The sequence below is a fragment of the Phyllostomus discolor genome, chromosome 11, assembly GCF_004126475.2.
Source record: "Phyllostomus discolor isolate MPI-MPIP mPhyDis1 chromosome 11, mPhyDis1.pri.v3, whole genome shotgun sequence".
Classification (NCBI taxonomy): domain Eukaryota; kingdom Metazoa; phylum Chordata; class Mammalia; order Chiroptera; family Phyllostomidae; genus Phyllostomus; species Phyllostomus discolor.
This window is the reverse complement of record NC_040913.2, coordinates 5,684,993-5,699,513: the sequence shown is the minus strand read 5'-3', so window position 1 is coordinate 5,699,513 and position 14,521 is coordinate 5,684,993. Positions and strand designations below refer to the sequence as shown.

The window sequence follows — 14,521 nt, the reverse complement described above, 5'->3', positions numbered from 1 at the left end:
ATTCCGAAAGGTGTTGCTTTGACCCCGCAGCCACAGCCACGGTGACCTACGTTCTTGCCTCCAGTTCCTGTGCGTGGTCTGTGTGTAGGAATCTGTCTGGGTCCAGATGCGACGGACTCGGCTGCAGCAGGTACGGAACCACTGTGTCGAACCGTGATCTGAAGAAGTGAGTTTCATTGTCTTGGGCACTTCTCCTGGTGTGGTTGGTATGTTTCTGCCCCTCGCGTAGTCTCCCTGTTCTGAATTACTTATTATCATCAAGCTTCACATGCCAAGAAAATTTATTTTTAAGAAAGGGCAAAAAAAAAAAATTTAAGGCAACAAAATCATCTTGCCTCTTGTACCCATGATGAATAGGTTGGCAGGTTTTTTAAATATCTTTTTTAAATAAATATTTCAGACGTACAAAACATTTTTGTGCAGCAGAGCTTTATTTTAATAATTTTCAGGGCATTTTACAAAACTGGAGACAGAATTATGAGACAGGGGCCAGCATGATTGTCAGTGCTTTCAGAATATTGTCTCGTTGTACGTGAATGTCCCTGGGGCCCAGAGCTGCGATGTGATCAGGGGAGCAGGGCCTGCCTGGGCCAGAGCGGTCCGTTGGCGCAGGGACTCCTCCTGAGGGGGCGGAGGGCCGGACCCCCCACACATGCCGCTGGCAGCCTGTGTGTCAGCTGAAGGCAGTCGAGGCCCTGTGGGTCTCAAGAGAAACTTCCACCTCTCCCTGCAGGAATGTGAATGCAGGGCCTTGCCCACAGCGAGAGGTGTCGCCAGAAATAAGTTTATAACCTCTCTCGTGGGGCAGGCAAGGCGAACTTCCAGGCACTGAACATCCGCCCTCATGCCCAGCAAGTGTCCCTCCTCCCCCCTGCAGCCCAGGGCGCCTTACAGCATCCTTGGCTCGGAATGCCACGTCCCCCCATCCTCTCTGTTTGTCTCCGGACCTCCCCGGTGTGTGGGGTTCCCATACACACATTTGTAATTAAATTCGGCTGTTTTTCTCGTTCCTCTGTCTCGTGCAGACTTAACTATTAGACCAACTGGAAGATCCTGGAAGGGCAGAGGAAAGCTGCTGCCCCCCCACACTGTGTCACACAAGCACCAGAAGCAGTCAGACCCCTGCCTGCGGTGTGCCCCGCCTCTCCCTCTGTTCCCCTGCCCCCCGAGTTTTCTCTGCCCCCGCCCACACCGAAGGCCTCCTCTGGCTCTGGGGGAGCATCGCCTCTGATGCTCTAGGGCTGCGTGCTTGCGTGGACTGTAGGTAAATGTCCCAGACACTTGGAAGGGGAGTTCAGGCCTGACACACCCAGCACCATTTAGAGAGGGATCCGTTTGGTAGCTAACATACATAACGATGCCTGATTTTCCCAATCAAATATACCCTAAAAGCGCATGCAGGTCTGCTCAATAGTTTCAATTTGGCAGATGCGGCCACGCCTGGAAGTAGAGAACAGTAACCAGGACTGTCTCTACAACATGATTAGGTGATGGTGTGTGCCAGGTGGGTAGGGTGCATGAGGGGCTGAAGCGGGTTGGAAAACCTCGCAGGTATGTATACGCATCCCAGTGAATACCATCTAATTTACCGCACAGAGCTCAGATCTTGGAGTGCATCATAACCAGGCTTGGGGGCTGTCACCTACAGGAAACTTGAGCCGAGCATCTTGTCATTGGAGCAAACCCAATACACTCATGCCTAAACATTCATTCCTTTTGTTTTCCCTGCACACTGTAATGGGCTGATCCTCGGATGTGGATGATTTTCAGGAAGTGCTGCATGTCCCCTTCTTTCAAATACCATGCAGACGGAATGAGGGTTACCTGGAGACACTGGCAGATGGGATATGTCTGAGCCAGATAATGTCCTAAAAGTAAATTAAGCATGCACACACTGACCACTGAAAGGGGTGTGGAATTGTCGACGCTCCAGTCCCTCGGGACGTGTGTCACCGAGTTTGAACACAATGCTGAGAGATTTTTAAATAGTCCCAGCTTCATGATGTGACCGTATGGAGCCCTCTCCTTAACAGGGCAGAATCTACCCTTTTTAAAGAATGGCCCCTCAGATATCACCGGGAAAATAAAGGCATAAAAGACTTGGACACATCCCTGCACTCCCCACAGTTAATAAAATTATACCACATGGCGATACTACGCAGACCTTACAACTAACCTGACCAACCCTTCCTCTCCTCACCTTTGTTGTCTTGGTTCAGCAAGGCATCAGTGTGCAGTTTTGGTTTTGGTTTTATTAGCAGGCATTTCCGGCAGGATTCTGCCACGGAGGAACAGAGTGGCCCTGTCCTCCGGGGCAGCGGGAAAATCAACAGCACTTGCCGAGCCACAGGCACAGTGGTCAGCACTGGGATTGTCACTGCACGATCAATATGAAAAACAGTCGAGTCTCCTGACAAAAAGCTCCCAGTCTTACTGAGGAAACTGGAGCAGCATCTACTCATTCAAGAAGCATTTCTGGCGCTGTGCTAAGCACTGTATTTAAAAAGACCATTATAAGAATGTATAACCTATACATTTGAAACTATCGAAATAATTCAATAAAACATAATAAGATGATTTTTTTGGTGTGTAATTAATAACATGCCTTATTCCTCTCCTTCGATTGCCTTACTCCCATGTCAACTTCAGCTTCAAAAAAAGTGTATTCGATGTAACTTAAGAAATTTCAAAATCATGGTTTTATAAAGTGGCAGATCCACTATTTTAAATCAATGCATTTGTATTAGTTTTCTATCACTGTCCTAACGAATTCCCCCAAACTCGGTTAAAACAAGGCACATGTATCACCTTAGAGTTCTGCAGGCCAGACACCTGAAGTGCATCTCACTAGGCTAACATCAAGGGGTCGGTGAGGCTGTGGGGGAAAACCCTTCTCCCTGCCTTTCCCAGCTTCCAGGCGCTGCCTGCTTTCTCTGGTGGGCTCCGGGCCTCTTCTCTGTCTCCTAGGCAGCAGCACCAGGCCACTCCCTGTCTCCTGCCTTCCTCCCCCTTCCATTGGGCCCACCTGGACAATCCAAGCTGAACGCCCTGTTTGAAGGCCAGCTGAATTCCATCTGCAACGTGAGTTCCCCTGTGCGTGTGACATCACCTGTTCACATTTGGAGGGGGAGGCACACTGCTCTTCATTAACACACGTTACCTGAAAGTGTCTTAAATTTTAAAGTGAAAGCAATACTTTCAACGCCCAAAATTAGTTCTATCGTCTACATTGAGAGAGGAAAAGTAGGAAGTCCTTTGGGTTACTGGAAAAGCCTTACAATAAACAAGAGCTTAGGACTAGTACCTGAAAAGACACCATATGGACAAAAAAGGTCTGTGGACGAGAAAGGGCCGCACGCGGAACCTGCCGAGTCAGGGGAGGCCTGCGTGGCGGCCTTACAGACTCGGGGACCTAAATGGTCTGAGCTCAAACTTTCTAACGAAAAGCGGGTCCGCGGCAGGTAATCACCTCCTAGGCTGGTGTGTTTCCCCTAACAGAGGTCAATCTTTACCTTAACTGAGCCGGGCGATTGTCTCGTTGCATCTATGATAACATACCTTTGGGATGTCAGATTTCCTCTCTCCAGACCCTCCCAAGCACAGGCACCGCGCCAGGGGGAGACCACAAGTCTCACTGATACTGCTATCGCGTTCATTGTTGACTGTTAACGCCCCTGTGCCCACCTGTGTAGAAGTGCCTATCATTTTACTTTTTATCCAATCCCAGAGGTTCCCCCCAACACACCTTGGTTTTCTCCCGCCTCCCTAAATCTACCACCAATGGATTTCTTGTAACCCCTCTACACTTCCTGTTTTGAGTGTAAAGTATAAAATAAGGCGCTAAACTGCCATTCCCCAGGGCATTTCTCAGTTTGTTGAGATACTGCTTCCCGGCAACTGTTGTCAGTTTGGCTCGAATAAACTCACAAAAATTCTCTACAGGTTTGAATGTTTAGTACGTTGGCAAGATACTAATGTATGGCTTAAAAAAAAAAAACAATAATCACACTTGCATATTTTGACTGGTGGTTGATGTTCCTTGGTCTTCACCAACAATAAAAATTTTCCTATTAGATAAAGTAGGAATGGTCTCCACGCCTTCCTTTAGGTCTGCACATTCCTGCGCGCTCCGCCTCTCTAGCCCAAGTTTTCAGTGTCCGAAGAGAAGCTGGAAGCCGCCGCCTCTTTGTCCTCCGCTTCAGAAGCGCTGAGTTTCTCCAGGGATTCCACTACTGCATTTCTCAACTCGTCTTCAGATTCCTCAAAATTTCTGAAATAATAAACAGTAAAAGTCAATCTCATCATACCAAAACACTGAAGAATACATAGGAAAATGAGTTTCCCTTCTCATGCCCCACCCACACCTAAGCAATATGAAAGTTACATTTTTTAAAGATTTTATTTATTTATTTTTAGAGAGGGAACGGAGGGAGAGAGAAATATCAATGTGCGGTTGCTGGGGGCCGTGGCCTGCAACCCAGGTATGTGGCCTCACTGGGAATCGAACCTGCAACACTTTGGTTCGCAGCCCATGCTGCGCCAATCCACTGAGCTACGCCAGCCAGGACTGAAAGTTACATTGTTCACCCAGGTAACAAATTACTGATCATACCAGTGTGGTTTGTCTAGGGGAGACAACCAACGTTAGGAGAATCAGTCCTCTGTTCAGCTGGTCTTGCGTTCAGCAACCTTCATGGCAATGTATTTATTAATACCCACTATTCTTATGTGTAAAAAGAGAAGCGAGAAGAGGAAAAAGAAGAAAACATGCCACTGAGTAAGCCCTCACCACCTGTCAGTCACCGACCCAGAGCGCCCACCACAAACTGTTCCCTCTCACACGAACCAAACTGGAGGTGGGCGTTATCACCAGCAATTGATACGGAATCTGGGCTCAGAGAGAGGAAAACACGTTCCCAAGATCTATAGCTACTGATTAGTAGCTATAGGGGTAGGAATTGAAATTGTGTCCACGGCTGCAACACGGATGCTTCTAGAAGGGAAGAAGGCAAGAGCTGGAGAAAGCCATCTGCAAGACCACTCAGGTGGAAGAGGCATGTGAACGAGACTGAGGAAGAGCGGGTAAGAGCCAAGAAGGTTCATCACGCAAGCCCAGGGAGCAGAGCATGTGCAGAAAGAGGGAGCGGCCAGTAGGCTGAGGACTGCACGGTGAGGATCGGACCTGGCGATTTCAGGATGGTAAAGGACCTTTCGTGAGAGGGCAGAGCGCTGTGCAGCAGGAGCCCCGGAGAAGGGCGTGGGAGGTAAGGAAGCCGTACCAGTGACCTTCAGCTCCTGGGAGGAGGGGGCGCTGGCTCTGAGAACAGTGCTGTCTCCCGAAGGTGGGGGCCATGGTTCGTTGTTGTTGCTGGGCTGTTGGTTTTTGTTGTATGTGGGTTTTGGTTGTTTTTGGGGGGTTTTTTTGGTGTTTTTCAAGATGAGAGAGATTTGGGCACGTTTATATGCTGAGAGAAAGTAGGCCACAGACATTGGAAATATAGGGGAAAGTTCTTAGAGAGAGGCTAGGATTTGCAAGGATGGGCTTCTGACAGAAAGGGGGACAGCTTTTCTTCTAAGAAGGGAGACAGGGAGAGGGAAGGAGACAAGGACTCACGTGGACACAGAGAAGTCATGCAACCAGACAACTGAGACGATTCCACCCGCAAGCCCCACCCTGTCTCTGTGAAGCCGGAGGCACAGTCACATGATCACAGCGAGAGGGGTGGGGGCGGGGGGGGGCGTGTGTAGGGCTCAGAGGCCCCCACTAACACTGGAGATCATAAATGTGGGATGGGCCACGAGTTACAGCTTCTGTTTGTTGACTATCTTTACTGAGGTGTGTGGGTGGTCACACAAGATCTTCCCGTTTCCCATGTTCCTTTGCACGGTGAACAATGACGCACCCCTATGTGCACTGCGGCGTTATGCACGTTGGCCGAGACAACCAAGGTGCCCTCGATAGAGGCCTGGATAAAGAAGCTGTGGTGCATCTGCACAGTGGGATGCTACTCAGCCTTAAGAAATGACACAATGCTGCCATCTGTGACAACACGGATGGACCTTGACAACAGTATGCTGAGTGAGACAAGTCAGAAACTAAGAACCATATGATTTTACTCATCTTTGCATTACAAAACTGAAACTTGTGGACACAGACGGCAGTGTGGTGGTTTCCGGAGGAAAGGGGTTGGGGGGCATAATGGAGGACGGCTTGACTTTCGGTGGTAGGTACACAATGTGGCGTACACATCTTGCATCATGGGGGGGGGTCAAAGAATAAAAATAAACTCCTACTTTCATAAGCCACTGTACATAAAATCAAAAAGCAAACAAAAAATTGGGAAACATATTTTTGAATCATACTACAGATAAAAGACTAATTTCTCTAAAATACAAAAGTCCCCCAAATCGATACAATGTTAATAGCCTACAATTTTTAAATGGCCAAGGCTATTTAATAAATGGCTCCCCCAGGAGGAACTCAGGATGGGTATTAGGCATATGGGAAGATAACCTCATTCCTAAAAGGAAAGCTAATTACAACTAAGCTGAAATGTCATTTTTTTTTTTGCCTATTATTTGTGAGCCATAAGTCCAGTAACAGAGAGCAATAAAATGGGTGGGGAGCAGGCACTTCCAAACACCGTCAGGGGAAGCGCTGGTGGGTGCGGCCTCTGTGAATGGCAGTTTGACAACATCTAATCTCAAAAGCACATACTCTTGACCTGATACGTTGCTGTTCTGGGAATTTCACCTATCTATATGGACACAACTATTTGTATATGATAATATGCATTCAAGACTCACTCCTTGGGGAAAAGAAGGAAGTTTCACAATATTACGTACACTATGAAACTGTTTCTGTAAAAAAAGAAAAAGAGTGCACACCTCTGCAAGGTGGGACTAGCTGCTTGCATCTTAATGGGATTCCTCAGGAGACGTGTGCACCGGGGACTCGAGTGGGGGCTCTGGGATGAGCAGGTGTATGGCTGAGATAGCGACAGCATGAAGTGACGGAAAGAGTCTGCCTTCTGCATTTGAAAACACATGCATATTTCACCTACTTTAAAAAATAAAGTATAAAAGCCATGGCTGGCGTAGTTCAGTGGATTGAGTGTGGGCTGTGAACCAAAGCATCACAGGTTTGATTCCCAGTCAGTCAGGGTACATGCCTGGGTTGCAGGCCATGGCCCCCAGCAACCGCACATTGATGTTTCTCTCTCTCTCTCTCTCTCTCTCTCTCTCTCTCTCTCTCTCCCTCCCTTCCCTCTCTAAAAATAAATAAATAAATTTTTTTAAAAAAGAAAGTATAATAAAATAGCAAAACCTCAAAGGACTCCAAATTTTAGAAACGATGAGAGAATTCAGTATGGTCATGGGGCACGACACCAACAGTGTCCCCCACACTGGCAGGAGCCAGACTGGAAACACAGGAGGAGGAAAATGACTGATTCATAATGGCAACCACCACAACAAAAATTAAGTGGCATCTATACCATGAAGGAAAAACGACCAAAATACTGAAGAAAATTTAAAAAGACAGAACAGATGGTGAGCTATACTGTATTCATAGCTGTTGAGATGTATAATCACAAAGACGTCATTTCCCATAAATGATCAAATACAATGACATGGTCGTCAAAATGCCAACATGATTTTCCAGGACACTTTACAAGAGAACGCCAAGATGTGTATGTTGAGTAAAAGGCAATAGTAGCTGAGAAGCTTAAAGAGAAAGATTGGGGACTAGAAGACGGTGGGGGACTGGTCCTGCCAGATAGCAAAAGGTCTGATGCGGCCACAGGAATTAAAACAGAACCTTGATGTGGAGAGAGAGGTCAACGCCATGGAAACCAGTGGAGAGCCCAGAGACAGAGCCGCACACGCGTGGTAACACCTGAGCGCCTTAGCTGGGTCTCTGCGGCTATTGTTCGAACGGCATGTGAACTTTCTCCCGTCACATAGGCATCTAGATGTGACCTACTCACGTATCATCATCATCATCATCATCATCATCATCATCATCTTCAGATCTCGGTTCTAATTGGTCCCCGTCTACTTCAAGGCCGGTTGCCACTTCCACCTTCTGTGTATTTTCTTCAGGACGCTGTTGTCCCGATGTCCCCGCTGCTGAAGAACAGAGAGAGAGAGCCTGAAGCATCCCGGCCTCTGGCCCTGGTGAGGGCAGGTGCCAGGAATCCTAGCGGGAACACCAACCACACTGGCAAAGCCTCTGAAACTTGGTTTGAAAACCAGTCAGACAGATGACAACTGACACCCCAACTATTTTCAGCTTCGTACGGAAGCTGGCGGGCAACATGGGAGCCGAGAAAGAGGGAGCAAAATAAAGACCAGTGACAGGGACACAAAATACTCCCACTTGGGGAGCAGATGCTTTGTACAAAAAATGCATACATTTTAATCTCGTGTTGCAAAAACTTAAGAATTGACATCATTAGACTACCCTATTCTTCACCATTTCTATAAAATGAGTATCCAGCTCATTGTTCGTCTTAATTTTCAATGTCTGTGAGGACAACTCAAAACATACACAACATTATCTTTTTTTGATGGCAGGAGGTGGATTTATTGCTGTTATTTAAAATGCGATGTGTTTGCTCTTGGAAAAAAGGCCAGACTGGAGATATAGTATGATATTTTGTTTCTTCACGGCACCACAGCCTCCCCTCCACAACTCCAAGCGTCCACTCGTTGTAAGATGTGCTTTTGTTTCACACGCCAACAGCAAAGGAAATGTTCCCGATAGAATGACAGTGTTTTCTCACCCTTACAGTTTACCTTCTACAAATGTAAATTATAGCCACTCTTTTAGTCCTTCCTGAGCCTATATTTTTTCATCTTACATCACTTTTGCATACTCATAAAAAGGAAAATATAAGTGAAACAAATTGGCCAAGGTATAACTAAAATTCCTCACATTCAGAGTCTTACTCCTCCTAATTACTTATTTTTTTACATACTAGTTAAACCTTTATACATCCTGACTCAGAGAGACTGCAGTAACACAATTAGTGACACAATCAAAGAATTCTGAATTACTTCTTAAGTCATTGACCCCTGTGTGTGTGTTTTTATTATGGTAAAAAGTACCAAGAGTCATCCCTTTGATTTTTAGGTTAACACTGCGGTGTTACACCATGTCTGCCCCGTCTCCGGCACGGGCCTGTGTATGGCCACAAGGCATCACCCCCCGCCCCCCGCAACGCCCTTTTTGTCTCAGTCAAACCTTGGACACTGTGTATGACTCGGCTTTCCTGCAAGTGTCACAGAGATTGTCACAGAGATTCGGGCTTCACAAGCTGGCAGACCCACCCGCCCTTAACAGTCAGGTGACCCTGGCATGACGCTTCTGTCGTCTGTGGCTCTGTGCTACCCTGTCACCTGGAAGCACTCCCCAGCTGCAGTCACTGTCCGGCTGGCGTCTCTGCCCCCTCGCCGCCTCCAGCGCGCCACACTTCCCTGGGGGACGGGTTATGTCCTTGACAATGAACTACATACCAGATGCTCCTTCGCTGGCAGAAAACGAGCTGCCCGTTAGCTGGGCTGCCGCCCAGACGCTCAGCAAAGTGTCCGGAGCTTCGCGCCGCCACTGCTTCCGACCTTCTGGACCGCCGTCGCTCACCCGTGCTTGGCCGTCTGAAGAGGAGACGGTGTTATTGCAAATCAAAACCCTTCTTCGCTTGAGTTTTCATAAAATCACAGAATGTTAGCATCTCGGAGGTGACCTCATCCCACCGCCCCTTTCATTAGTGAGAAAATGGGGAGAGAGGAACTCCATAGTGACCTGTTGTCACGCAGCTGGCGGGTAGAAGAGTTTCCTCTTGCTGTTAACTGGCTCTTTGGGTGTGTTACCGTTTCTGTTCTATTTGCTGACTCTGAATTAGGTTTCCTCTTTTATTGGCTCTTTGACTTAGAACGGATTAAGTTGTACTACGATACATTTGCAAGGCTTGCTTACCAATTTGAGGAATCCAGCATTTTGTAGTAGTGTAAATATGTCAGGTCATACATTTATCATCACTAATTTCAGTGGTACACTCACATGGTTCAACATATAACACAATCATACATTTTAGGTCTCCCCTGGCCCCGTGTTATCAAGAGGAATGTGGGAATGAGTAATAAAAATCGGCACCAGCCATGAAGGGCGCACCTGGATGTTGCTCTTACCCTCTCCTTAGGGAAGACTACGCCAGAGCTCACAGGCAAACAAAGGAATTCAGACTGAAACTTCCATCACACACGACACGCTCCTAACATCTAAACAGCATGCTGGTTTGCCAGGCAATTTTAAATGTTATCTTGGTGCTGTTACCTCTCCACTTCTTGTGGGATAGCTATTATTTTAATTCCGACTGTATTGATTCAAAGAACCAACCCTCCACGCAATGGTAACAGAGTTACTGGGCTGCGTCTGAGGGCAGATCCGGTTGGCCGCTCTTTCTGGCGTGTTCCCTCCCGCTGGGAGGAAGGAGCGATGCCGGACCTTCCCTCCTTCACGTGCTCACAGTTCGGGTGGGCAGTGATCTGGATGCTCAGCAGGAAAAGTTCTCCAGAGGAAGGGGTGGGACCAAAACAACACCTTTGGAAGGTGTTTGATGCCAAATCTGCAGGGGTGTCCTGAGCCAGCCCTGGCGGCACGTGGGGCCTTGGGATGTGGTGACCGGTGCAAATCCACTCACCCTCAGGCCTGGTGCTGCCGAGGGAGGTGAGGTCAGCCTCTGCCATCATCTCCAGCAGAGTCTGGGGGGCTCCAGCAGCCCACCGTCTCCTGCTTTCTACGGCGCCGGCAGCAGCAGCAGCCTGAGTGGACGGCGCTGGGGAGAAGCAAACAGCTCATGAATCGGAAAGCAGCCCAAGTGTGACTAATGGCAACCAGGAGCTCTTAGGAAACCTGGAGGTAGCCCGTCAGCTGGCCCTCAGGAAACGCAGAGGCCACCCCTGCCTTTCGCACGTGGGCTGAATGTCTGTGTTTCCACCCCGGCCCCAGATCTGTAAGCGGAACCTGATGCTCAGAGTGAGGGGTCGGGAGGAGCGGCCTGTGGGAGGCCACTGGGTCTTGAGGGCGGAGCCCTTACGCACAGCCCTAAGGACCCTTCAGAAAGAGACCCCAGAGAGCTCCCTCCGCCTTTATGGCACGTGTAGTCACAGCAAAGAGACAGAATCCGGGCCTCGCCAATCCTCAAGCCCACCAGCCCCACGTTCTCAGCCTTCTGCCCCCGGGACTGGGAAATAAACATTCTTCACCAGCCCTCCGGTTAACAGTGATCTGCTACGGTGGCCTGGACTAAGTTGTCGATCCGACTTCTAAGACAGAAGTTATATAAACAGGTTTAAAATGGCTTCACTTTTATTAATAACAGTGGAGTGACTAGCCAATGTATCTAAGTGTTAAAGAAATATTAGTGAGCAAAGGGGCAAATTCCTTAAAGCATTTCTGAGACCTTTTTTTACTTGAGTCAGCTTCCATGCAAATGCATCTGTTCCATTATCTCCATTTCTAAAACATCTTATTTATCCAAATATTAGATCATGGGAAATTTAAAAGTCAAATACATAGAAGAAAATTTAAATTGCCCATAATCCCACTGTCAAAAAGTTCCACATTTCCCCCCTGCCTATAGCTCTTGCTTTGTTTTGAAACAAAAAATGGGCCACCTCCCACACACCTTTTCACAACTTGCTTTTTTCCATTAGCAACACATCCTATCCAGGTTATTTAAATATTCTTCTATACAGCCATTTGAAATCAAACGCAATTTTCTCTCACATGTAATAACTAATTTTTTTGCTGGATTTTTAGGTTGCTAAAACTTTTTCACTATTATAAATAACACCATAATGAGCTCATTGGCAGCTAGTTTTCTGTGGGCATTTATGATTATTTACCCGGATAAACCATCAAATGTGACAGTCATAGTAGCCAGTACTGTTTGCTCCACCAAAACTGTTCATTGGTACAGGTGAACCTATTACTAATTTATTCTGTGATTGTTTCCCCTTATATATATTTGAAGGGCTAGTTCTCCCCTGTCCTAGGGAAAAAACAAAGGCTTACCTCTAGTGTTTCTCCTGAGCTGATGGAGCAGCTGCAGGGGCTGAGAGGGCAGACTCTGGTTTTGAACTAAGTTCTACTGCTGGTAAAACACTACCCAACGGCATCGTGTGTTCCAGAGAACCGTTTGCGACAGGAGAGTCAACCCATGTGGCCAATTTCATTGTTGTCTTATTTCTAAGAAATCGCCACGGCCACCCCAAGCGTCAGCAGCCACCTCTGGGATCAGTCAGCGGCTCCAACATCGTGTAAGACCCCCCCACCAGCAAAAAGGCCACGACTTGCTGAAGGCTTGGAGGATGGTTGGCACCCTTTAGCCATAAAGTATTTTTAAACTAAGGTATGTACATTGTTTTTTTTGTGTGTGTGTTTTAGGAATAATGCTATTGTACACTTAAAAATTACAGTACAGTGTAAACATAAGTTTTATGTTCACTGAGAAACCAAACAGTTCTTGTGACTCGCTTTGCTGAAATATTTATGGTGGCGGTCAGGAACCAAGCCGGCAATGTCTCTGTGCATGCCTGTTTGGTTGGCGACGGCTTCCTTGACCTGAACTAGAAAACTGGGAGGATCCTGGACCCTCTCCCCACCCTCAAGCCCCCACTCGGCGGTTCACACTCCACTTCTGTTCTCTCGGCCCTGCTCCGGCCTGCACGCCTGTCACTTCCCACCTGGACTCCTCCCCGGCCTTCAGGCCCGCCCCTCCACGCCATCCTGCCCACGGCGGCCAGCGTGCTCTTTCTCCCCAGCAAACAGGGGCTAAGGCCCTTGAACCGAAAGTCATCACGAAAGGTGCAGCCCGAGCTCCGTGGCATGCCAAGCTTTATGAAAGCAGCACCTCTCCGAGTCTCCAGCCGGCTCGCACCCCAGCGAGTTTTTTCGAGTTTTGGACTCGGAACACATGTGTTGTGTCTCCTTCCTTTGGCTTGTGATGCCTCTGTGACTCTGAGGTCTCACTCATCTTTGAGAGTCCCTACCACCTCGCACAGCCTGGGGCCCGAGGCAGATCATCAATACGATGCCTGCCGAATCGAATAAAAATTTTGCCGGAGAGAACGGAAGGTGAACCGAGCCAGGTGCATGCGCACACGTGCACACAACGCTGTGGATGGGAATCCCATCGTCTGCGGAGGGAAGAGGGCGGCTGGGGTGGGAAGGGTGGTCGCCACAGGACTGGGCCCGCGGCGTCAAACGTGACACTGCGTGGAACGGACTGTATCTCCGGGCATTATCGAAACTGAAAACATTTTTTCCAGCAGGAGAATAACAGGATAAGATAACGAGCAGTCACTTAAGAGAATGAAAGGGAAATGTTAGAGACAAGAAGGACACACGGACCAGGCAGCGAGGGGAAGAGAGGGACTAGCGTGCATCCAGCACGTAGCACGTGCCAGGTGCTTTGTACACCAGGTGTCGCTTCAGTCCTCGCAGGAAGCCTGTGGCTTTGATCACCCCCTGGTCCTAGGAGGACACGGAGATGCAAGGGCTTAAGGGACTCATGAGAGGCCACACAAGCAGAATGTGGCGGTGTCAGCTGGGATTCCAGCTCCCACGGGTGTCCAAAGCCCCTGCATTTTCTACCCCCACCCCGCGCAGAGATGACGGGCCCTGAACCAGCAGCAGAGGGAACGGGGCGGAGGAAGGAGACTCCAGAGGTGTCACAGCGTGGAAACCCCCTGAGCATCAGGCACTGTGCGCCTGGGGCCAGCGTCACCCGAAGGAGAGAGAGCATCACTGAGGAGGGCGGGCTCCGAAGTTCGGCTGCGCCCCCGCTGAGTTTGAGATGCTAGCGGGACTCGTCCGGGGACATTCCCAGCGGACAACGAGACAAATGGACCCATGTGGCGCCACTGGCTGGGAGACCTGAAGCTCAGGGGCAGGCAAAACCGCCCACAGAGGGTATGGATGGATGGAGCGAGGGAGGAGGGCTGAGCTGCGGGGAGTGAGCGTGGGGCCAGTGGGGGTGGGCGGAGGTGGTGCAGCCAGCCGGGGCGAGCAAGGGAGTCAGGGGCCAGTGGAGCCTCGGGGGAGAGCTGTAGATGGACGGCTGGGGGAACAGGTCCTTCCCGCCCCCAGCTCCCAAGGTGCACGTACCCGCGTCTGAGCGGCCGTGTTTTCCAGACGCTTCCTCTGGGTCATCCCCACGCTCCTTCGTACAGCTGTTTTCCCTCAACTTCACGCCATCCTCAAAGGTCAACGTTTCCTTTAGTACCGCCACGCCCTGAACAATTCCCTAGTGTTGCAAGAGAAATGAGCCATGTTTTGAAAACAAAGCAAAACAAAACATTGTGTTCCCGGTAATAACATTGATCGAGACACAGGGCAGGTATTTCAGCATAGCTGCAGGTCCGGCACAAGTAACGCCCCTGCTTTTTATGACAAAGTCTTGTATTATAAAACCATAAGCAGGCAATTCTGTGATATAACGCTATCATACTCAAT

General features: G+C 48.8%; 1 protein-coding gene across 1 annotated transcript in view; it reads right to left on the bottom strand.

The window, feature by feature from the left end:
• Nucleotides 1–2,263: 2,263 nt before the first annotated feature.
• The window catches only part of NEK5 (NIMA related kinase 5), a 50,833-nt gene continuing 38,575 nt past the window's right edge, over nt 2,264–14,521 (bottom strand). Inside the window, 6 exon segments of the mRNA XM_036011222.1 lie at nt 2,264–4,128; nt 4,131–4,270; nt 7,989–8,130; nt 9,520–9,657; nt 10,704–10,838; nt 14,174–14,300. Of these exon segments, the coding sequence (XP_035867115.1) occupies nt 4,004–4,128; nt 4,131–4,270; nt 7,989–8,130; nt 9,520–9,657; nt 10,704–10,838; nt 14,174–14,300 (807 nt within the window). The 3' untranslated portion in view covers nt 2,264–4,003.